The sequence below is a fragment of the Euprymna scolopes genome, chromosome 17 (genome assembly GCF_053919585.1).
Source record: "Euprymna scolopes isolate OS-2025 chromosome 17, ASM5391958v1, whole genome shotgun sequence".
Taxonomy (NCBI): Eukaryota; Metazoa; Mollusca; class Cephalopoda; order Sepiida; family Sepiolidae; genus Euprymna; species Euprymna scolopes.
The window spans coordinates 120,750,994-120,775,984 of record NC_136498.1 but is presented as its reverse complement, the minus strand read 5'-3'; the positions used below and the strand labels follow the sequence as shown (position 1 = coordinate 120,775,984).

At 34.8% G+C, this 24,991-nt stretch overlaps 1 protein-coding gene across 7 annotated transcripts in view; it reads left to right on the top strand.

Annotated features, from left to right (window-relative positions):
• Positions 1-158: 158 nt before the first annotated feature.
• The window catches only part of LOC145296942 (brefeldin A-inhibited guanine nucleotide-exchange protein 1-like), a 259,000-nt gene continuing 234,167 nt past the window's right edge, over positions 159-24,991 (top strand). For 3 of the 7 annotated variants that reach the window (XM_080143152.1, XM_080143151.1, XM_080143150.1), the window contains exon 1: positions 197-2,108. In XM_080143152.1, coding sequence (XP_079999278.1) covers positions 1,985-2,108 — 124 coding nt within the window. In that variant the 5' untranslated portion in view covers positions 197-1,984. Of the gene's footprint in view, positions 2,109-24,991 lie in introns of all 7 variants that reach the window. The other 4 variants (XM_080143154.1, XM_080143149.1, XM_080143148.1 and 1 more) reach the window with 3 other exon arrangements.

Genomic DNA, 24,991 nt, shown 5'->3' with positions numbered 1-24,991 from the left:
CTTTTACCCAGATTCCAGGAAATACCACCACCACCAATAATAATACTAATAGTAGTAGTAATAGTATTCTTTCGCTGTGGCCCTCGGTTCGTCTCAAGGCCACTGTGCGCTGGTGGTCGACCGTCTCGCGATGTCGCTGTCTACCACGATATGATGTCAGAGGTCACGTGTGCCGTGTTTATGATGGCGGCCGATCGCACTAGTTGTAGCAGCAGCGTTTAATTTAGATCGTTTTTTTTTTTTTTTTTAGGAGAACGGAGTTGGTGGGAAAAAAAACAACATTAATAGAAATAATATCATCATCTAGAGATACATATTATCGTATATTTGTGTACGTGTGTTTTAGCTTATAGAATAGACATGCGTTAATAAAAAAAAAAAAAAAACGCACCAGAAGGGATAAGAGACACGTCGTCTACAGAGATTGTTTTTTTCCGCAACCCGACGCACGAAATATAACACGAATTATTCACGACTTACGGAGCAAAAAAGTCTACACCAGGGCAGAAAGGACCAACAATAATATAAATACACGTCGAAAAAGATCGTCTTTTGGATTATTTATTACCTTGTTTTGTGTATATAAAAAAAGACCCCTCCTTCTTCTCAGATCGGACGTTCTCGTTTTTCAACATTTAAAGCGGAACAACAAAAATACTTGACCGGCTCGAATTGTTGGTTTATTTCAATTTTTTTTTTTAATTATTATTATTATTCAGGCCTGTTTTCTCTTTTCCTTTGGCAATACATTTAATTTATTTAAAAAACAAACAAACAAAAAAAAAACAAACATTGGTTTTTATGAAATTTGAAAGTTCATCCTCAGGTTGTTGATTACATCACACGTGATTTTCTTTAATTTTTTTTTTTTATTGAGAATTTAATTTATCTTAAAGAAAAAAACAAGAAAAGGTATCTTAATTTTCTATTTCGTTGTTTTACAAACCAACAAAAAAGCATATACTAATTACCTACCTTGTGGAATAATTACCTCTTAAAGAAGGCATTTGTTACCTATATCGCGAGATAATTATTAATTACCTATATTACCTATAAAGTTCAACGAACCGATGCAACATATTAAAAGGTTCGAAATAAAATCTGTTGATGAATAGTTATTATTGTAAAATAATTACCCCATTAAAAAGCAAACCTATATTGTAAAATACCACATTAAAAAGCAAACCTATATTGTAAAATAATTACCCCATTAAAAAGCAAACCTATATTGTAAAATAATTACCCCATTAAAAAGCAAACCTATATTGTAAAATAATTACCCCATTAAAAAGCAAACCTATATTGTAAAATAATTACCCCATTAAAAAGCATACATTAATTGCCTTGTACATTGTGAAAAAAAGTATACTTATCTTTACTGAAAAATTGACCTTTTTAAAAAAGAAAGTATACGTTTAACTACAGGTATTGAGATATTCCCTTAAAAACATACGTTGATTTCCGACATTGTGAAACCTCCCTTAAAAACATTAATTACCTACATTGCAAATTAATTACCTCTAAAAAAAAAATAAATAAATAAAAACGTAAGTAAACTACCTATATAGTGAAATAATCATCATTTTAAAAGAAACAACCTAACTATTGATCGGAATTTTAACTACGCGAGTACGAAAATGTACCTGATCAGCTGGGTGGGTGTGTATTAATTTAGTTACCTACATTGTAAGATAGAAATAATTGCCTCCCTCCCCGCCGTTCTATTTAAAATGAAAGAAGAAAAATAAAGGAAAAGCGTACCTAAAGTTTGTATAATTTAAACCGTCAATTTATTTGATCAGCCGGGTTAGGTAATATTTGAAATGTTATTTAATCTCTTGTCCTTATAATTTTATTTTATTTTTTTAAAAGAAGGTTATTATTAATCGTTTCCTTGTTCTTTTTCTCCCTGGCCATAACAACCCTAACCCCTAAAGCTAGACCTAGGTCACTCATCCCAACACCTGAAGAGCTACTATGAATTATGCATGATACGAACACAGTGGGGGCGATGTTTCTAACCAGAGCTTTAGAAAAGATTTTGGCCGACAAGGAAATTAAAAAAACCTATCACACTCAATTAAAAAAGGCTTGCGAAGTTGCACTAGGTGAGTACACTTTTCTTATCTTTTATTTATTTATTTATTTTACACCCCCTAAGCAAGACATATTGCCACATGGACCGTAAAGAGGCAAAGGGCTGTTATTTGAGATCGTGTCTAACAGAGGACTAGGGGGGGGGGTTGAGCAGCGAGGTGTCTGTCGGAGTGTCCACATTACATTGAAACTTCTGCAGTAATCAAGAAACTGGAAAGGAATTGCAAAATCTAGCTGTTTAAAGGAATAAACTATTGATGTAAACGGTTTTCCGGCATTTAGGAACCCCAGCAGGCCCAGCACCAGCAGTGAAGGGCAAGGGGTGGGATTTTATTGCTTGTCGAGCTAATTGGAAGCATGTACGGCGAGGGAGGGGGGCACAAGGGCTATGAGTTTGCTTCCCCAGAACCGCTAGACTCTGGAATTCCATTCCAGGTTCCTGCTTCCCTAACTGTACTGACATGCAGAAGTTCAAGTGTAACTTGAACCGACATCTGGCTGCCCAAATCCCTACATAGTGCCCCAGTAGTTGCTGCCCCTAATAGTAGCCCCCTACACCAAAGTGGCAATGTGCCTTGTTTGGGGTGAAAATGTAATAAAAAAAAAAAAAAAGACATTCCATTAAAATACTTACAAAACAAGCACAAGGATGCAACGTTGCGGTGAAGGGACAGAGGTTGGAGCTTCGCCGACAGTGCGGGACTTATTAGACTTGAAACTTCTTTTACTTGGAGGTCACCACACCACTTATCGAGGCCCGAAGGTTACTCGAGGATAAGGGTTAATCCGAAGGTGGTAGGGAAGATTAATGATGTAAATTCGGTGGAATTTGATTATTTATGAGGACGACTTAACAGGAACTTGTTTACATTAAATTTGTTGTATTTAGCCGGGAAGCATGCCAATGGAACAGTGTTCCAAAGAAGGTGGGCAGTTCTGGGAAAGAAGGTTCATGGAATCTGCGTTTATATTTAGGCACAGATAGAATGGAGTAGTTTTAGCTAGTCGAGTGTTTTTTCTAAGTTTTGCAAAGGGTGGACCATAGATTGGAGTTCAGACGAGCACTTACTATGAAAATAGCGATTGAGCAGAGACAAGCTCGCAACGTCTCTTCTGTGGGAAAGAAGTTGCAGAGAAGAAAAATAGGGGCATCACCTACTAGGTTTCGAAGCCACTTTTGAAATCTATCAAGGCAGCTTGTCTAGTGGTACTGGTAGACACCAGCCCAGATGTGGCAACAATACTCCATGCATGTGTGCATAGTGGCTTTGTAGAGATATAGGATACGCTCAGGTGTGCGTAATTTTCAAACACTGATTCATTGGCTGAAATTGACTTTTAACGGACCCAAACCACACCACAGCCCGAGGGGAGGAGGAAGTCTCTCGGAACCTACGGTATAGTTGCTGTTCTAAGAGATCCAGTATCCACCCTCTTAGGCCTTACTGCACTCTCCTGTTTAAGTAGAGGTTAGTTTCAGGCTAATTGACTGAGGTATCCCTACCGGGGAATGCCGACAAGGCTACCCAAGCATTTTTTTTTTTTTTTTTTTTTAACTTTAGGCCAGGATGCCTTTCTTCCTAGGGCGCTGGTTCTTCAATCCTGCTTGTCGACTCTTGTCACATCTTGCCTCTTGGGAGGAAGATAAAATATTACATCTAGTTAATATTATTTAAGAAATGCCGATGGTAAAAATCATAAAGAGAAAACGGTGCTAGTGCAGAGAGTGATCCGCACTATTTTTTAAATCGTATTTCCAAGTTTAATTAAAGTTTTATGATATATTTTTTTATTCAATTGTAAGGTTGAATTATAGAATAGGTACAAAACACCCTTCCCTCCCCATGTTTAGAATGGCTTTTTAAATGATAACGTTATTATTTACGTCCGGATAGTGCACTAGTACCGAGAAAACATATCCTATTTGAACCTTGCCACGAATCTGAAGTCAGGATGGCAATATGAAATATAAATTCAATGCAAAATAGTGGATTTAATGGGACCGTTAAAAGTCAATTTCGATTTATCTATCATTTGAATTATTATACCATCTTCCAGAGAAAATAACACAAAACGTGCTTACTTGTTGAATAAAAAAAAGACCCTAGACCAAAATGTATGCAAATTTATCCGGTATTTGTTTTTAAAAAAAAAAAAATAAAATTTTATCAGGTGTCGACGACCATTATCAGCATTATTAAGGTCAAAGTTCGAGTTATGCCCCTTGAACTTAATGTCGAAAATGGCCGCCGACAGCTTCCAACAAGAAAATTTGATTTTAGTTAAAAAAAAAAAAAAAAGAAAAATACTGGATGATTTTGCGTCCATTTTAGTGTAGGGTCTTATTTTTACCCTAACAGGTAAGTACATAGTTTTTGTGCAATTATAATTTTAAGCGCATTTTTACATATCTGGGTCATTCTGGAGAATCACCCAAAATGTACATGTGCTTTTTTTTTTTTTATTTAAGGCTTCGATTATGAAAAAAATATTTTTACATTGATTGCAACTCAACACCCACCTTTAAATTGACTACGTTTTCGGGTATGCTGAAAACGAATATCACATTCATATTTGAGGCAGACAAGTAGTTTTCTGGATATTAAGAGCTTTTTTTTTTTTCTAATGTATTAATGAATTTCAGTGCCTGCCGCCATTCTTAACATGGGAAGCAGTGTTTTGTAACACGCATGTGCTTTAGTATTTGTTCAGTCATGAAAAAACATGGCCGCCAGTGAAAACATAATGGATTAGATTTACTAATAAAGGTGCTCATATCTAGAAGACTACTTGTCTGCGTTAAGTATGATATTCGTTTTCAGCATAAAATTGTCAATATAAAGGTGAGTTGCAGTTGAAGTAAAAAAAATACCTGAAAAAATGACAAAACCCCCAAACAAACAAAAACACCTGTTTCTTTACAACATGTTCCTTGAAAGATTTGTATAACACGTCTTGTTACTATACCATACATTCTTGGTTATCTTGACGATTATGATTTCAAATTCACTTCCGGTTGTTCCTCAGTTTTTATTTTACATTTTTATTTATTTTTTTTACAGTATCTTTTGTTTATTAAATTGTTTTGTGAAAATACAGAAGGGGTAAAGAAACTGCCCTCTTCACAGGAAGGGCTGTTCTAAATATTTAGTAAAAAATCAAAACAAAAAATCAACATTCTTAACATGGGCAGGGGCAACTGGAAGTGAAGTCGTAGCGGTTATATGCTTGCTAAAGTCTGTCCATGAACAAATCCCGTTTCTGTTTTAGTCCGTTGTTTCTTTTTCACATTATACCTATATATCAAATGTGGGTTATTTATGTAAAATACGGACCGTGTTATCGTTGGCATATTCTGGGTAACTGACATAAACTGCAGGAAGGTGCTGAAATGCTTAGCCAATGAAATCGCAGCCGTCAACATTTGGTGAATGGTACCTTTTATTTATTTATTTTTTTACAGTAGCGTTTATTTATTAAATTGGTAGGTGAAAGCACAGACTAGTTTAAAAAACCCTCAGTCCCTATGTAAAGAATGGTTTTCTAAATAATATTTTAACTGTTTACTAGCGTTTTTGACATTGACCATCGTTTTCAATAATAAAAAAAAAAAACACTCACACTTCATTCAGCACATTTTGGCGAGTTATGTAACCTGCCTGAAATACGCAGTTCATATTATTCTGTATAAGTACCCATGTGTTCATCTAACTTCTGTTTCTTTCTCTCTCTCTCACACACACACACATTAAGACTACTTGGCTTTCGGGCCAAGATCACTGTGTAATATCTGTTCTGATGGTACACTTCACCTTTTCTGTCCTCGGTCAGTGGAGGAGAAATCCTTCATGACTGAGACAATTTAAATTTTTGTTCCTATCCAGAGTGCCCCTTTTTGAGGAGCTGGATTTTCTCAACATTAAAAACTGACCTTGTGTCTAAATCTGCTCTCGTGGGAAGGAAAGTAAATAGGAACAATATATTACATATATTAAACATACAAAAGTTTAGTATCATCATTTAATTTTGCTCTAAAAATAAACATTTATTTCAAACATACCCCATTCTTTCTCCTATATTTTGATTGCAGAAATTCCCCTCTGGACCAAATTACTGTAGGTTTGCAACAATAGATGCCACATACAAATTTATCATGTCTAGACTATTAGTCACTATCTTATGTAACTTTAGAACGCCATTTTAGACACATTTAGTCATTATAATAAAATCCTACATCTCATCCAAGAAGCAACATCATCACAATCACAACCATCTTTAGAGGAAGTAGTTCCTATTTTTTCCTCTAAATAACAATTTCTCCTACCATCCCCAGTCATCACCAGAAGGAATTCTGCACTTTCGACAGATGGGGTTTCACCCTTCTTAACTGGATCATAAACTCATTGACATAACATAATCTTTCCATTTTCGGTTACAAAAACAATCTCCCCAGACTAATTTCACACCTTCCGATTGGATGAGCTCTGGCCATTCCTAATCCGTATCTGCATGCTAAATGAACGCTCATGTACCATTCAAATATGGTGTTGCAATGATACCTACTTTTGCCCTTTGAGTAATTTGTTATAAAAGTTCCCTTTCTTTACTTTACTGTACAAATATCATTTCCGTCAAAACAAACAGCTTACCGTAATACTGTTTTTATTTCTTTTTATTGACAATTGTTTCCTTCTATTTTTAAAAAAAATTTTATTTTAAGTTTCCTTCCTTTGCTTTACTGTTGACTAATGTTCGCTTTTTTTTTTTTTTTTTTTTTTTACATATATTCATAGTGATCAAAAAAACAAATACCACCATAATCGCTCAAAAACAGAAATATAACTACTGGTAATCTCAACATTATCAAAATGTTCCAATTTACTTGCCTACCCATGAGGGCACAGTTACACACAATGTCGGTTTTTAATGTTCGGAAAATCCACCTCCCCAAAAAAGGATAGGAACAAAAATAAAAATTCTCAGTTGTGGAGGATTTCTCTTCCACTAACAAAGGACAGAAAAGGTGATGTCTAGCATCAGAACAGATACTACACTATAAGTATAAAAAATATACATAAACTCTTCTCACACTCGATCTTGTGCATACATATAAAAATAAATCGATTTCTACACATGATGCAGTTCTGCTAAAAAACATTTACAGCCTCTTCGAAGTATTGATGATCGCTCACCATTATTAAAATTACATATTGGAACCCTTAAAATTTTTCTGCGGTGAGTGGCATTTTAACACTCATTGCTAACTCTTTCCCTCTTTCCTTCCCCATACGTAACTGACATACAATTAAATAAAACCTGTATTGCTCTTTCCTTGCTCAGATGGAGCACTCTCAACATGTAAACACAGCATTGGTTGGTCAATATGAATTGGTTGACCAACCTCAAATGGGGGTTTATTCCGAAAACCGTTCTTAACATGGGGAGGTTAGGGGTGTTTATTACCGAAAGGCATTTTCTTATTTTTAACCTCCCCATGTTAAGAACAGTTTTCAGAATAAATACCCTTTGCAGATTGGACAACCAGTGCACATTGACCCATTGGTTTGATATAAGTTACAACACAATAATATTATGCAGGTAGGTTTCAACGTACATTATAGAACTGTTGAAGCACTTATTTCTAATACATTTGTTTTCTTACCACTTTTCTTTTTGTGGAGAATTTTATTATTTAGAAGATGTGTTACAGTTAATTTTAGAAAATAGTGCGTGCAGTATACTGAGAAGAACAACACTGGGCGACTTGAAATATACTGTCATCGAAAAAAGACGGTTATCTACCTCTGTTTTTGTTAAATCTAAAGAGTTAATGAATGCTTTCTATATAATCAGCCAGTACCTGCAGGTTATCGCCCGAAACCAACACTAATCGCCAGTAACCAACAGTGCTGACAATCTCAGACAATGGCTTCCACCCCCTGCCACTGGAAACCAATGCCTGAAAGTGGATACCAGATTATTACATTTGAGCCACGGCCACCAATGTCCACTATTTTCCAAGAACTGCAATGGCCACCGATAACAACCGTATTTTAATTTGTTTTTGAGGAGGGTCCTAAAATAATTCAATAACCTGAAAAGGGTTGATATGCTGTAAAGCATACAAACTAAAAAAAAGATTTAACTTATAAATTCATCTCTGTACAGATGACCTTTACGAATGAGTTTGTCCTTGGCATATTTTCATCCATTTATGTTAAAATGGATTCTTATTCATCGAAGCAATCACTTAATTTTTTTATACTTATCAGACGCATTCTGACACAGAACCTACATAAGAACACTCCCAGACACATCAAGTACCTTTGTATGAAATTTTAAAAATTTGTCAACGGATTTAAATGCAGCGACAGTTAATCAAAACAGACAAGTTTTTTTTGCTGATAACACCAATGATGGAGAGTGAAGGTTTTGGTCAGTGCATCCCAGACCAGAACAAAATCTGCATTAGTTTGGTCTGATTCATGCATCCCGCTGGGATTGAAATTAGCAAGATAGTAGCAAAGATATTAATGGCACCATCGATGAGACGTATACCCTGGTAGTTGTTGCTGTCATGTTTATTGGAGAAAGGAAAGAGAGCAGCGTCACCTCAGTCTTAAGAAATAACTTCAGATTCCCAGGCACGGAAAATAATTTGGTGAAAGAGCAGGATGAGTATCAGAATAATGCTTATAGGTTTCGGCTGAAGGCCAACTTCACCAGGCACCTTGTTGTTTTTGAGATTCTTTGTTGTTTTCAGAATTTTGCCAGTGGTTGAAAGAGTGGTGACGGTCATAGATGTCTGTGAGGACATTTGGGGTAAAGTTTGGTTGGGATTTATGACTTTAAAAGTCTAGCAAAGTGATCATTCCATTGTTGAAGTCATTCATCAGGATTAGTTATGGGCTCCTCTTGCTGATTGAGAATTATTTCACTGCTGTCCCCCCCCCCTCCAAATGGTTTCGTGCTTGAACGAACAAGATTGTACAACTTTCTTTCCCCAATAAATGATGCTTGCTCTATCTCTTCAGCCATTTTTTGCCAGTAAACATCACAATCAGCTATTGCAGATGGAGAGTCTTGCAGCAACAAAAGTCATCAGCTCCAGAACAATGGGTTTGCTTTGTTTGGTTTGCGAGATTAATAGTGCAACCTGAGATTCCATTTTTGACACTGCGTCTGGTAGTACCAAGCGTGTGTTGTGTGACTTCATTGATGCTGCTTTTGAAGGACTGTTATAGATTCTCAACAGTACTATCCTGTAAGTGGAGATTTTGAAGTCTGTTAAAATGGTTTGACAATTGGATTTCAAAATCTTAATGAGCGTTCGCACATTTGAGTTTCAAAATATTGTATTTTGGAAATTGATTGAAATTTTTGTTCACTTTGAACTTAAGGTGCAATCTTGCTTACACCATGATATGATTGGGACCATTTCCATGATCAGTTTCAGCTCCATTAATATATGAAAACAAGATTAAATAAAACTTGTAGAAAAATGTTGATTAATGACTGAGTTATCGTGAACTTTTCAGCTGCAAGATGGCTGCCATTGCAGCTACAGGATCTTAACCAAATTTATTTTAGTTTTTAGGTCCAAGTAATAATTCAATGACTGAACAGTACTATACTAGTACAGTATTGTGTCAGCCATCTTAAAGCTGCAAAGTTAAAGATGATAAATGATATAAAATTAAATATGTTTGTATTATTTGGATTAATCTCAAGACGAGAATAATTGTCCAATTAATCCAAATGATCCAAACATTCATATGTCATCTAAAAAATTCAGAACTGTAAAATTAAAAATCTTAAATATTTCTTCCAGTTTTATCATCTGGTTTAATACCTTTTAATAATTCTGATTGACAAAAACCATCAAACTACAGTTTGTTTTTAATTTTTTATTTTCGTACTTATGTTGAGAACGTATCGTGCTGAAATAATATTATTTAGAAGCCCATTCTTAACATGGGGAGGGGGGGATATTTTGTAACTACTCTGTAGTAACAATTTAATAAACAAAAGATACCATAAAACTTAAATTTAACTTGAAAATGCTATAAAAAAAAATAGCACGGTACCTTCTCTGCATAAGTATCTTTTTTTTATTTTTATTTTCTTAACATTTTAGTCTAGCTGAAGATGGGACATCCCACCGGATGCTAGACATTCCTCTGCTATCTCATAATTTCAACTGAGAGATCTTTTTAACATTCTAACTATCCTTTTAGATGCAATTGTTTATTTCTCTTGCACTTGGTTCACCGGATATATTTGCTAGGTAGTTTTTGAAAAATTTTTTCATGAGTTCAGTTGCTTCTATAATTATTGGAATGATGGGAATCTTCCTAAGATTCCAGTTTTTTTTTTTATGTTATGTATAAGACCTTGATATTTCGTTACCTTTTCGTACTTTATTAAATCAAGCATTATTGGGGACATCGACTTTTACTTAGGTTGATACTTTCCCCTTTATGTGGCTGGTAAATGGATTACATAAGTGTATTTTTTATCTCTAAAATTATTTGATCAGATATTGTGTGTGTGTGTGTAAAAAAATTTTAAATAGAAACTGATTAGTAAATTATTTCAAAACAAAAAATAAAGGCAGACTTTTTTTTTTTAAAAACATCCCAAATTTTAGGTTTAGTTCAGCAAAAAATAATGAAAAACTGGACAAAAAAATTGGGTGCTAATGCAGAATATGATCTGTGGTGTTTTTTTTTTTTTTTTTTTAGATATGATTTTCAAGTTAAATCCAGTTTTTGCAGTTAGGTGAAAATACAGAAGTTAAAAAAAAGTTTTAAAAGCCCCCCCCCCAAATGTTAAGAATGGGTTTCTAAATAAATGTTACTATTTCAGCAAGGTCCATATTCTGCTGACCAAAAAGACGAGCAATTGTTCTAAGATGGGTAATTCTATTTTACTAAAATGGTTTAAAAAAATCCTTTTGTTTCTTAGAATTATTTGAATGTTTTGTTTAAGAAAAATTACAATATCGTCTCATTTTACATTTTTTTATGTTATAAAACTGTTACATTTAATGAAGTAGTTGAAAAATAATAATTTTTTCTTATAATTCTTAGTAAAATAATTAACCCCCTAGGAACAATGAATTAAGATTCCAAATTACCAATGAATGGTTAATTCCCAAAATGTATAAACACTTAATAAGTCACCAAAATTCAGGAAATTAATCGCTTTTAATAAAATATTCAGTATTAATTCACAGAATATAATGAACCCATTATTTTTATTTTTTTGTAAATCTTAGTGAAAGTGTATTTTGTGTGTAAAAAAAAAAAAAAAAAAAAAAAAATATATATATTTTTTATAATACCCCCCCAAGCCCACACCCAACGAATAAAACGCAGGTACCTATTTATAAATTTAAGAATTAACAAAACAAACCTCGGAAGTATTTATGGAGATTGAATTTCAACATTCCATAAGCGTTCGACCAAAACAAAAATGAAAGTCTCCCCACCCACCCTGTGGTTGTTGCAGCTAGTTCGGCAAAAAGAAAAAGCAATTGTCGCAGATGCATTTCTTTTTTTTTTTTTTTAACAAATTCTTATGTTTACTAAGGATCCTGTATTTCTGTTTAGATTTATTTCTCCACCAGAGCAAAGTTAGATGAAAGGTTGGGTTTTTAACAGAGGGAAAATTCATCTCCCCCACCCAATAGGAACACTTAGGATTGAAACAAAAATAATAAATTGCCTCGGTCTAAAAGGATCTCTCTTCCACTGACAAAGAACAGAAAAAGTGAAGTGTAGTATCAGAACAGATACTACACCTTTTTATGTTTTCTTTAATGACAATGTGTTTTTAAAAATACATTCACTTTTTTATGTGAATCGCTTTAGACAAGGCATGAAGCCATTTGGTATAAGAAGCTAAAATAAAGTAAAAAAATTAGCCAACTATAAGTGTAATATGAATAGATTCCAATCCAGAAAACGGCAATTCTTCCCCCTTTGTCAGAAAGAAATATCGCTCTTGGAATATGAGGTATAAAGGACAAAATAAGGGAAGTGAGAGTTACAATTAGTGATGAGATGATTCCAATATTTTTCCTGATTCCGATATAATTACGGATTCTGTACTAAATTTCCGATTCTTTATAAATCTCTAACAATTTAACTATAAGATAGTTATTTCCCCCGATTTTTGTAAAAACACGTTAAATATGCAGATATTTTCCTAAACGTCAAAATACACTTATGGGGGATGATCTATCGATTTTAGCTTTACTGGTATTTTAAAATCAATAAATATTTATTTTATCATTATTACCAGGAATCGAAGATTTATTTTTGGTTTAAAAGTAATAGAATAAAAAGACAAAAGAATCGTTTTGGCATCGGAAAATGGACATCAATTTTTCCGATTCCGATACCCGCAAATATTCTGATTTTTACAATTCTGATTAATCGTCCCAACATTAGTTACAATGTGTCCAAAAGTATGAAACCCAAGATCCACTTGATATTCTCATCTTCAAAAAAAAAAAAAAAAAAGACTGCAAATATTTGTAAGCACATTTTAATGCACATTTTAAATTTAATATTTAAAAAAATTTATTTAATTTCTAAAATGTGTGTATTATTAATAAAAAAAAAACTAATTTTCATGCAATACACGATGTTTAAAAAAACAAAAAACAAACAAGCAGTTTTATAGTTTAGATTTCTTTTTACTTTTCTTGTTTTTTATTTTTTTTATTTAAAAAAATTTTTTTTTTTTTTTTTTTTTTTGACAACTTTCAGACTTTTTTCTCTAACAAATTAAAAAGACGTTTTAACTTATCATTTTCTAATAATGAAATAAATCACAACTTTATTTGCATGCATATTTAAAACCGGACAAATTTAAACAAGTGCAAATTTAGATACAATATCAGTTTTTAATGAGGTGGAGGAGAGGAAATCCAGCTCTCCGAATTGCTATTTGAAAATGAATTTATAATAAATATGGAAGCTCAAAAGTGTCATAATTGTAAACTCCATGTCACTTTCTCATATTTGATACTAGCCTGGGTACCCAGCATTGCTCGGGTGTTTGGAGGTGTGTGTTGAGCAAAAAAAAAAAAAAAAAGTAGTGGCAGGCAGACAGGCAGGCTTGCACCCATACCACAAAAGAGGAAAAGAACGTGAAAAAAAAAAGTGACATGTTTGCTATTGCACCCATCGCCAAACTGGAAGTGAGTACGTTTAAATTAAGGCTAGACAATCAAAAATATTGGCGAAAAAAGCGTCTCCTCCCTGTAGAAAAGTGCCAAGTTGAGAGTGAAGGAATTAATGTTTTTGGAGAATTTTTTTCATATTTGTTGTCCGAAGGATCAAGCTTCAAAATGATACCGATCTCATGAAAATCTGTTGCCTCTGTCGAAAGTTTTTGCGATACATACAAACATACATATATACACACATTTAAACAGACAGGTGAGATTTATATTATAGACTAGCGGGAGTACCCAACGTTGCCCTGGTTTTTAGAGGCGTGTGTGGGGTGGGGGTAAAATAACCCTGTTTAAATATTATAAAAACAAACAATGTTAAAAGTTCTAAAAAAAAACAAAAAAAACAAATGGTCCGGCGGTGCCCGGGTGTTTGAAAAACCAAAAAAAGTTTGAGGTGGAGAGGGGGGACGTTCAAACTCGAATCCTTGAGGGGAAAGCGAAAAAAAACGAAAAAAAAAAACGTGATGAATTAAGTTAAAAGTGAATTAAGTCAAACATCAATCCCGCAGTGAACTTTGTTTTGGTTTAGTTTCTCCAAGATGTCGGTTCGAAAACCAGTTCCCCATAAAAAAATGGGGGTGTCCATATGAAAGCAATTGTCTGATATAAGGTTTCCACCGCATTGATCAAAAGCTGATTGCTTTCTGGACGTTCCGGCGCGATGCCGAGAACACGCAACGTTCAAATTTACTCTCACTTTATTTATACTAAAAAGCAGGACAAACAGGCGACACGGCGAAATAGCGCGAATCTCATAAAAGTCGACGTAAATAAATCTAGACGCGACGCGTGTTCCCAAATCGTAGATATCATTATCTAGGGGATATATAAACACTTCTAAGCGATAGTAACCTCCCCACCCCGGGACCGTCGGCGAAAAAAGCCTTTTTGAGACATACAAAAATGTGCATGCCGCATTTGCCTTTTTTATATATATATATATATATATATATATATATATATATATATATATATATATATATATAGATTAAGTCGATTTTCCTGTCTCAACGGAAAATCATCAGGAAAATAACCAAACGGATTTTTAGCAAATCTTTCACACTCCTCACTCAGAAAATTTCTAAAGTATTTTCCGCAAAACATTTCATCGCTCGTATGAAAATTATTACATTTATTCCAAACAAAGTGCATCTCTCAAATAGGTAGTCCCATACCATCCATCCATCCATAGCTCTTGAACCCCTGGAGGGGCATGGGTCATCTACAACTTTTTGTAGATGTTTTTGTAGCGAGGAGTTCTTTTTACAGGGTGAGGGTACTGGCCCCACGCCCAACCTTTCCAGAAGGTACATACAGCGCCTAGCCTTCCCAAATAGTCACCCATCTGGTACTGGCCAGGCTCAACATTGCTTAACTTTGGTGATCTGGCGAGAACCGGTGTGTCAACGTAATTGTGCCATACTAGTCCCATAGAGAGGGTAGCAAATATTTTCATTCTCTACCTGTTAAGTCCTTGCATTCCACTCCCACTACTATAACTTTATTAACAAGGTAAAATTTAACAAAAAAAACTTTAATGTTTAATATAAAAGACTTGTTACAAGAAATAACAAGTACATATGAAAGTGTAGTTTTTTTTCATGTCAACATATTGTCTGTTTTTAATTTAGCTCCTTCCATTTTTTTTTTGGGGGGGGTCTTTGATATTCACAGCCAGGGGACTTTTTTACCTTGGACCAACAAATCAAGAGAGATTATACCATTTCTTTAATAACCTGTTCCCTGTTGATTGCGATGTAATGCTGATTCTATGCATTTCTAGAAACTACATCCTCCTAGAGTTTTGTCTTCTCTCTTTGAGAAAGGGTTAATTTATTGCTAATCGCCTGATGCTGCCCTACTGAGGAATGCTGATGGGGCTGCTCTACTGGCGAATGCCAATGGGGTTGCCTGTCAGAAATTGCATAGCTTGAAACGCGTGCTTCATTGGTTGATTTGAATTGATGCCTTGTTTTAATTACAGCATTTCTCATTGGTTGATTTCAATTTTAACTCACGCGTGCAGGCAAGTTCAACTGACAAACGTCAGTTTGTGCTAATCTTTCAAGCATGATGGACAGTAGTTCATGCTAATCCTTTAAGCATGACGGACTCATTTTTAATATTTGGCAACCAATATTATCATGGTACCTTTAACCTAACAAATTAGGTTTCCTTTCTTGACGTAATATTGTCTTTTTAATCAGCAACAAATGTTGATATTGGATTTACCTATCCGATGGAATTAACCCCTTCTTTTCTGTGGGGAAGTTGTTTAAATGAATCCAAAACCAAGAAAAATTGAAAATTTTTAAGAAGAAATTTACTACCACTTCTTTCGAAGTCTCAACTACCAGGCACAACCGAGCTGCAAAATAATGCAGCATATTTTTGCAATCGAAAAGAGACCACCAGCATTAATCAACCAAGTAAGTTCACTTTTCAAAGTTGTGTTAATTTTTCAATTGGCTAGAATTCTAAACCATGTGAGAATAAATTCCTCATATGCCTTACTGAGGAATGCCGATGGAGTTGCTCAGGCACTTTTTGCAGGTTAGAGCCTCTCCATGGAGCACTGACTTTTGAATCCCACTTTCCAACCCTAGTGCTACATTTCTCGGAGTGGTAAAGTAAATACCTTCACCTCCAGGTGTGTGCTTGCCAGGAGTTGTAAGGTCCCCTATCTCCTTTGTTTTTTATACCAACAGTGCATCCTGGCAGCATTCTGGCAAATTAGGGTCTGTCTAGTGTACACCAGACCCATCTATGTCAGGATGAAGTACGGTTTAGCTTGGTTCTAAAAGGCTATCTCTTTAACATAGTTACACAGCCTCACACCAGGGGTCATTTTCAATTCTGAAGCAGGCACCATTGGAGTCGTAGCAGAGAGAGGTTTCCTTACGGCCAACCTCTGCAATTACAGGCAATAGCCAAACATTCCCAGACATTCATTCAGCACCAAAAAGGCTTGGCAATTCTACCAATGAAATTATCACTGACGACACCATGGAAAAAGTTGCATCAGTTTAAAACAAGTGCAGTTGCATCTGCACTACATAATTACTAGACTACCAAACATTCATTGATAAACTCTGCAACATGAGAACCTATCAACTAAAATAATGCGCTTTAACACGAGTCCAGACTCGCTTGTAGTTTGTGATGACTAGGAATTGTTGAACTTGCTGCGGGTGTGTTTCAGAGGGGAAGTTAAAGAACTCTCCTATCTATGGATGATGCTAGACCATTTTTCTGTTACTCAAAACTGGGTGCTCGGATTTGGTGCATTATATAGACACTCAAGTCTCATTAAATCTCGCTAAACAAGAACTTGGGGAAATATAAGATGTGTTGCACTAGGTCTCTCTTTGGTAGCCTTCTGCACTGGGTCTCTCTTTGGTAGCCTTCTGCACTGGGTCTCTCTTTGGTAGCCTTCTGCACTGGGTCTCTCTTTGGTAGCCTTCTGCACTGGGTCTCTCTTTGGTAGCCTTCTGCACTGGGTCTCTCTTTGGTAGCCTTCTGCACTGGGTCTCTCTTTGGTAGCCTTCTGCACTGGGTCTCTCTTTGGTAGCCTTCTGCACTGGGTCTCTCTTTGGTAGCCTTCTGCACTGGGTCTCTCTTTGGTAGCCTTCTGCACTGGGTCTCTCTTTGGTAGCCTTCTGCACTGGGTCTCTCTTTGGTAGCCTTCTGCACTGGGTCTCTCTTTGGTAGCCTTCTGCACTGGGTCTCTCTTTGGTAGCCTTCTGCACTGGGTCTCTCTTTGGTAGCCTTTTTTAGTGTTCAGACAGAAGACGCATATGACTACATTATCAGTTTGTTAGCTTTACGAGAAAAAATTTCTTGTAAGCAACGATGCAATTTCGTTGCAAGCCTTAAACATCTCTTCTCCTGGTAATGCTGGTTCTATGCATTTCTAGAAGCTACACCCTCCTAGGCTTTGCCTTCTCTCTTTGAGAAGGAGTTTATTGCTAATCGCCTGAGGCATTCTCCGATAAGGCTGCCCAGGCATTTTTTGCAGGTCAGAGTTCCTTACTCGTTGGTAAGAATTCCGATAAATTGTCTCTTAAAATCTTCAAACTCATTTACAGATCTCACGTTCACACGACAGTACAGACCCATTTGTATTTAATTCTTCTGGTCTACTGAAACTCTCACAAACCTTGTGCTCCAACAATTGTGCGGACCTACTTACACATTTTGACTTTGACCATAGTGCACCAGCGATCCTTACGATTACACATGCGTTAACTCGACCAAGAATTTGACGAAAATGAATACGCTCCAACAAAAGTGTAGATTCGCTTGCACCCATCAACTTCATGAATGCAAATTCACTTGCACCTCTTTAAACCGATAACCATCTGTTCCTGCCTGTGCAACACTTTGCTGCCATGGGAAGCAAATAAAAACCAAATTGCAATCAATAGCGTTATTAAACATTCAAATTTTAAATAGAGAAATAATTGTATTTAGTTTTGAATAATTGTTTTCATCTTGATTTATAACATGATTGAATGGAAATAGCTTTCAAAAAATTTTAATCGTTTAATTAAATGATTAGCTAAGATTTTTTCTTTTTGCCAATTTAAATGCTTCCAAATTCCATTCAGTTTCACAAAAAATTCTTTTTTCTTGCAATGAACAAGAGATTAAGATGACTGCTTTGCTGTTGAACAAATCAAATTATTTGTTGTGGATTTAATTTTGTAATTAAATTATTTAAATAGGATTTGATATATACTAGCATGGGTGCCCGGCGTTGCCCGGGTGTTTGGAGGTGTGTTGAGCAAAAAAAAAAACGTGGTAGTAGGAAGGCAGGCTCGAACCCATACCGCGAAGGAGGAAAAGAACGGGGGGAAAAAAAAACGTGACGTCTTTGCTGTTATGACCACCGCCAAACTGGAAGTGACATAGTTTTAAATTAAGGCTAGACAATCGGAAGGAGAGGATAACTTTTAAAAATAGCGGTGAAAAAAGTGCCCCCCCCTTGTAAAAAAAGTGCCCAGTTGAAGGTGAAGATATTAGTGTTTTTAGCCAATTTTTCGATATTTGTCGTCTGAAAGGTCGAACTTCAAAACGATACTGATCCTGTAAAAATCAGTCGCCTCTGTCGAAAGTTTTTTTGCAAATATACATTCATACATGCATTTATATATTGGTAACTACAAATTTTCGACCCAAACCGATTAAAAAACTTGCCCTATCTCTGAATACCCTTTATGTAAAATTTCAAATGTTTAGACCAGAAATTGTCTGAGCAATTTGGTAGAGACCGCAGAGATCAAATTTTTTTTAACTTTGACCCCTATTATGACCCCCCTAACATTTATTGTTTTCGGTTCAAATCAAGTTATTAAGTTAAATCCATATCCAAGGAACCTATATCTAAAATTTCAAGTGTTTAGACCCAAAATTGTCGAAGGAGTTTGGTAGAGTTCTCAAAGATCAAATCGATGAACTTTGACCCCTTAACAGCCAAATTTCTGGCTGAAAACAGATTACAAAGATTTTTCCCAAATCTCAATACCCTGTATATCAAATTTCAAGTCTGGAGACTGAAAATTTACAGAGTAATTTGGTAGGGAAATGCACACACACACACACACACACACACACAATTTCAGTTTTACAGATATATAGATTTTCAATTGTGTAAAACATTTTTTACTCAAGTATTTTGTGACTATTCAGGTCATCCATAGTCGAAAAAGTAGGCCAGTCATGTTTCCTTAAACTGTTTGACTCGATATTTTCTATGTCATCAACGTTTAAACATTTTTGTTGCATACGAACATTGTTTAAATACGAAAATCTTATAACCATTACTTAGTGAGAGATGAAGGTAAAATTCAAAGTGTAGTACGTGTAAGAAATGTCTTCCCTTACACACCCAATTTCCTCCCTGCAGATAGCAAATGAAACTCCACAAACAAAGCTATACCTTTAACTCAAATTTTATTCAAGATTTATCAGAAATGAAAGTTCTTTGGTCACGGTAAGTCCTTTGCAAAAACAGTAGCTGAATTTGCTATCCATTGCAATGGAGCCGCTAGTTCAGGTTTCCTTTTAGAAGGATCCATGTTGTACATGGTTGAACACGGCGGGAATGTTGTCGCCCAATCAAATATATCATGCCGAACACTGTAGAATATCCTCATTGAGTAAAATAAGTTCAGCAATTATGTTGTCTCTGTATTTAGAGAAATGTCCTTCGTCCACCCACTGCATGGTGTCCAGTGAAGGTAAAATCCTGGCACTCTATGACGGAGCACCGCTGTGTGAGTCCTTTACTGTTCCGTGTTCTTGTCAGACTGAAAAATAACGCACATGTAATACAAAATTGCCACCAACCTGCCGCATTCAAATTGAACGAATCAAAGACCGTCTAGCAAATCATGTTAGGCGGGCAAACAAAATAGTGTTGGTTATGGAATTTCTCACACATGTTCTGTTTGAGGAAGTCACTCTCCCAGGTATTATCGCCTCCATTTTGAGAGAATGAGTTTCATTGCCTATCGCCTGAGGCGCCCTTATTCATGAGAAGGTGCTGATGTACATCCCTTTATTGAGTTGGATAATCCCCACATTAAAAACCGATACTGTATTTAACTGTGCCTCTCGTCAGTGGAGCGGGGTGGGGACGCAAGTAAATAGGGTACAAAAAAAACTTTAAAATTACGGAAGAATGAAGGCTTGAAGAGATCTGAAGACAAAAAAAATATATAAAAAATTGTCTCCGGTTAAAGTTGAATATGTTTCGAACTTAACATATTGTACGATTGTTTTAAACAGTGGAAAGACGAAGTCCTGTTTTGGGACTAGGATCAAAGTGTAGTATCTTTTGTAAATGAAATAGTTTAAATAGGTAAATATGCGTTTTAGGTGCGTAAAATTTTTTTCACCTACATAAACCCATAAAAAACTTCCTTTTTCTTTCTTTTCTTTCTTTTTTTTTTGTTTTTAATAAAACACATTAGACCCAATTTTCTAATTCAAACTAATTTGAAAAAAAAGAACCCAAAAAACACAACAAAACCATGGCCATTGCATGTAACGTTTCATTGTTGTCCATTAAGTCTAATAAAAAATAATAAAAATAAAGCTTTTTATGGTTTTATTCAAGTCTTTGGGTCTAATGATGTTTTATCCCCTTCTGCCAAGCTTTTTATAGTTTTATGTAGGTCAAATAATTTACGCACCTAAAGTGCATATTTACCTCAATGAGGATATTTTAAATAAGGTAATCCATAGACTAAATGTGGTATCATTGATGTTTTTATTTAATTTAATTTTCTTATTTTGTTCTGGGTGGGGGATGATGCATGCTACCGGATGCTAAACATTCCCCTACTCTCTCAGACATTTCACCCGAGAGATCTTTTTAAGATTCTAACTATCCCTTTACGTGAAATTGTTTTTGAAATTCGTTTTCATGAATCCGGTTGCGTCTTTAATTACTGGAATGATGGCGATCTTCCAAAGATTCCAATTTCTTTTCATGTTTACATAAGATTTTGAAGATGTCCAATAACTCCCTCATCTCACTTTCCACATTTTTGCTGGCTGTATGCATCCTTTCAAAATTTATTTGCATTTTTTTTTTTTTTTTTTTCAAATAATTCGAAATGTGATATAAACCGAATATAATATTTTAAACAAACGTTTTTTTTTTTAAATCCACCTCCCCCCCATTTTGAAATGTCTATTAAAATTTAAATAATTAATTTACTCACCAAAGTTTTATATATCACAAATTGAAGATAAAAGATCAATAAATAAAATATTCTAATTTAAAACAACAAAAAAAGAAGTGTTTTTTGGAAATCTACCTGTAAAGTCAGAAGTGTAAAACCTTTTTTTTTTTAACCACATTGATTTTTTTTTTTTTAAGTGGAAATTTATAGTATGCTTAGATTATCAAGTAAATATTGGATGCTGACGACAATTTTTTCTATTTCATTCAGTGATTTCTTTTTTTAGATATTAAAAAAAATTCACTCGATAAAGAAGAATTAAAATATATTAAATCAAAAATTCATGTATTTCTTTGAGAAAAGAAAAAAAAATTCATCGCCTGTTTTTTTTTTTTTTTTTTTTTTTTTTTTTTTTTTTAAGGCAAAAACTTATAAGTAAAATGTGACTATTTCAGCTATGGGGACATATATTTCTTCATGCACAGGCTAGACGGTTAACACGAACGTGTGGGGTTTACGTCCTTCTGTCCATCCGTAGTTCAAAACAACAACAGACACCGGTTCGGCGTTTCGCTAACACCTTAAAAATGCTTACGTAATGGCGGTATTTTCAAATAGTTGTTTAAAAAAATTCTTTTATTTAGAAAATACATGGAATTTAAAATATAAATATGGATAAATTCTTAACAATGAAGAATGAAAGTACCCATTAAATAGTATTTTTATAGGTAAGTGATTTTTTGGAATTTGTTTTTTATAATCGAAGTAAGATTTCGTTAATTTTCTTCAAATCTTTTTTAAAGAAAACCGATTTAAAAAAAATAAATATTGCATAATTTGCTATTAAACCTGTTCTTTTTTTTTTTTTTTAAATTTTGGTCTTTGCTCCTTTAATTGAAAAAAAAAAATTAGGGTTTGAATTACATTTTTCAAATAGCTATAAGCTTGGAAAGATAGGAGGTCGAATTATTCAATTTCTATCACTCATTTTTAATGTCGGTTTCTGACACTGCTAGAGGGGGAGAAATTCTTTACACATTTTTCTTTTGCTATAATTCCACGATGATTCCTTGTTTGGGGCGTTAGATTTGGTGCTTCTTTAGAATTACACTTCAAAAAACAAAAATGCAGAAAAAAGTTAAGAAAATCAAATTTTATGAGGAAGTGAGGAGACGGGGAGTGGCCATATTGTTTTAAATGTTGCCAAAATTCAAGGGCGACAATTCAATTCGACTACAAAGATTTTGTATTCAAAAAACTTTTTAAACGCTAAAAATCGTAAGATTTGATTTTCAGTTAAGAAAATCAATTAAAAAACTTGAGCCATTTACGTGATTTTTGGAATATGGCACCTTCGTACTATGACGAGTACATCATTTTTTTTTTTTTTTTAATCAAGTGTAATTCTAAATAATCACCTTAGATTTTCTTTACATAAAACAATAACTGTATAACTTTGCCCTCGTAGGTAGGCAATTCTAAAAATTAAAAAAAATTAAAAATCTCTGTTTATATTCTAACTTTTTCTCTACTTTTTAACAGTTGTTTTTGTGCCCCATTCTCCCTACATGTCGGCCTAAAGAAATTTACCTGGGATAAAAGTGGGCGTTGTGCTCCTGCTTCTCAATTTTCATTTCTCGATTGCCGATTGCCTGACGTCGGTTACAAAAATGGTTATTTAAAATTTGTTTCCCTCTCCCACGATGACAAGGTTAGACACAAGGTCAGTTGATAGTGGAGACTTTTTACGCTTCCAAAAGCGCCGCCCATGATCGGTGTCGTTAGTATTTTTTTTTTTTTTTTTTTACATGGTAGTCACGATCAAGGCCCGGAAGCCACTCGGATATAAGGGTTATAAGTTTAGACCACTTTAAACAAACTGAACTCTGCACTAAAAAGAGGTAATGCCTAGGAGGATGGCATTTGGGTAATCGTGCTGAAATAAAATTATTTAGAAACCCATTCTTAACATGCGGAGAGTGGTGGTGACTATTCTGTACTTTTATCTGACAATTTAATAAACAAAAGATACCGTAAAAATTGAATTTTATTTGAAAATCCTCTCTAAAAAATAACACTGTCCGTATTCTGGAGAAGTATTTATGTTAAGATCTGTCTTTATGGGGGGGGGGGGAGATCTAACTCCATATCCTCTAAAGAGACGCTCTGGTATGTCGACAGCCCCTCCCCTCACATATAGGACCGCCTGCCGCCTCACACAGTCGACAGGCAGTAGAACCCTTTCTCATACGCAGGATGGTGTCCTGAGAGGAAACAGATGATACACATCGGTCATCGTCAAAAGCCGGGGAGGATTAAATTGAATACTTGAAATGAAGTCAATTAATTTAATTCCAACAACCTGTTGTTACATTGTTAAAGTGATTAGTTCATTGTATCCACCGCACCCCCCCCCCTATTTTTAGTTTATTTATTTATTTATTTTTTGATCATTATTTATTGATGGTTGTGAAACCAGAGTGACGTTTGGATTCGGGTCAATTACTTCTGGAATTTATTAGTTTTTTCTTTCTTTCCTTTTCTTTCTTTCCTTTTCCTTTCTTTCCTTTTCCTTTCTTTCCTTTTCTTTCCTTTCCTTCCTTTCTTTCCTTTCTTCCTTTTCCTTTCTTCCTTTTCCTTTCTTTCCTTTTCCTTTCTTTCCTTTTCCTTTCTTTCCTTTTCCTTTCTTTCCTTTTCCTTTCTTTCCTTTTCCTTTCTTTCCTTTTCCTTTCTTTCCTTTTCCTTTCTTTCCTTTTCCTTTTCCTTTCTTTTCCTTTCCTTTCCTTTTCCTATTTTTTCTTTTCCTTTTCTTTTTTCTCTTTTTCTTTTTCCTTTTCAACTCTAAAAATAAGGTTATTTTTTTCTTCCTCCTCTAGACTGTTATAAATTATTAGGAAAGATCATAAAACACACACACACAATCTATTTTATTTTACAAAAACCAAATAATTATATATATATATATATATATATATATATATATATATATATATATATATATATATAATGTGTGTGTGTTACTGATTGTCCTTTGACAGCTCGTACTTTTCATTTGTTGATATCTTTGTTACTAATTTTGTTATTTTCGCTGACTTATTGATTAATTTAATTCTGCTTTAATGCGTTGCGTTGCTCGTTGGGGTTTACGGCAGGTCAACCGTCGTTGGCCCATTTTACGTTGAAACGGGCATATTTTTTAATTTTTTTTTGTAGATGAAGTTTTTATACGTCTATCTTGTAAACGGTAGTTTCTGTTTAATTCTCTGACCTCTAGTCTTGGCAAGGTCACGGAGTACATTGTGAACGACTGCCTTATCCCACATCTTAGAGAAAATAAGCTCGTCTATCGGTCTCAATTTGCTTTTCTAAAAGCGCACTCTCCTGCGGAACAAATAAACACTTGGCCGCAGAACGTGAATCAAAGAAGTACATAATTTCCCCATTTTTGGATCTTACCAACGCATTTGGAAGCATTTCTCACTTGACCTTGTAGCAGAAACTGCCCTCATTTGGCATCCGAGGCAAACTGTTTTTTTTTTTGATCTGCATCTATCTGTCTGATCGGCTGCAAGGAACTTTGATCGCTAACAGTTTACCGGATGAGCTTCCTGTCTTGCTTATCCTGAACTACCAAATTCCCCATGAATGACATTTGCTGACTAGAATTTACAAGACAATGATTCGTCTCCACTTGGAATACAGACCCCTAGTGTTCGCTGGAGTTGGCAGGGTGTTCTCTGGTTCTCTTGAGTGCCTATAGCGTCGATAGATCAGATGTATACTAAATATTCCCTGCAGCAAGACTGTTCCCTCTGGAGAATATGATCTGCTTGGATTAGATCTGCTGCATCTTGCTGGAATGTGACAGTTGCTTCTGTTGCCTACAGATTGTTTCATGGTTCTTGCCTCACCGCAATGCTTAAATATTGGCCTGTGCTACAGCTGAACA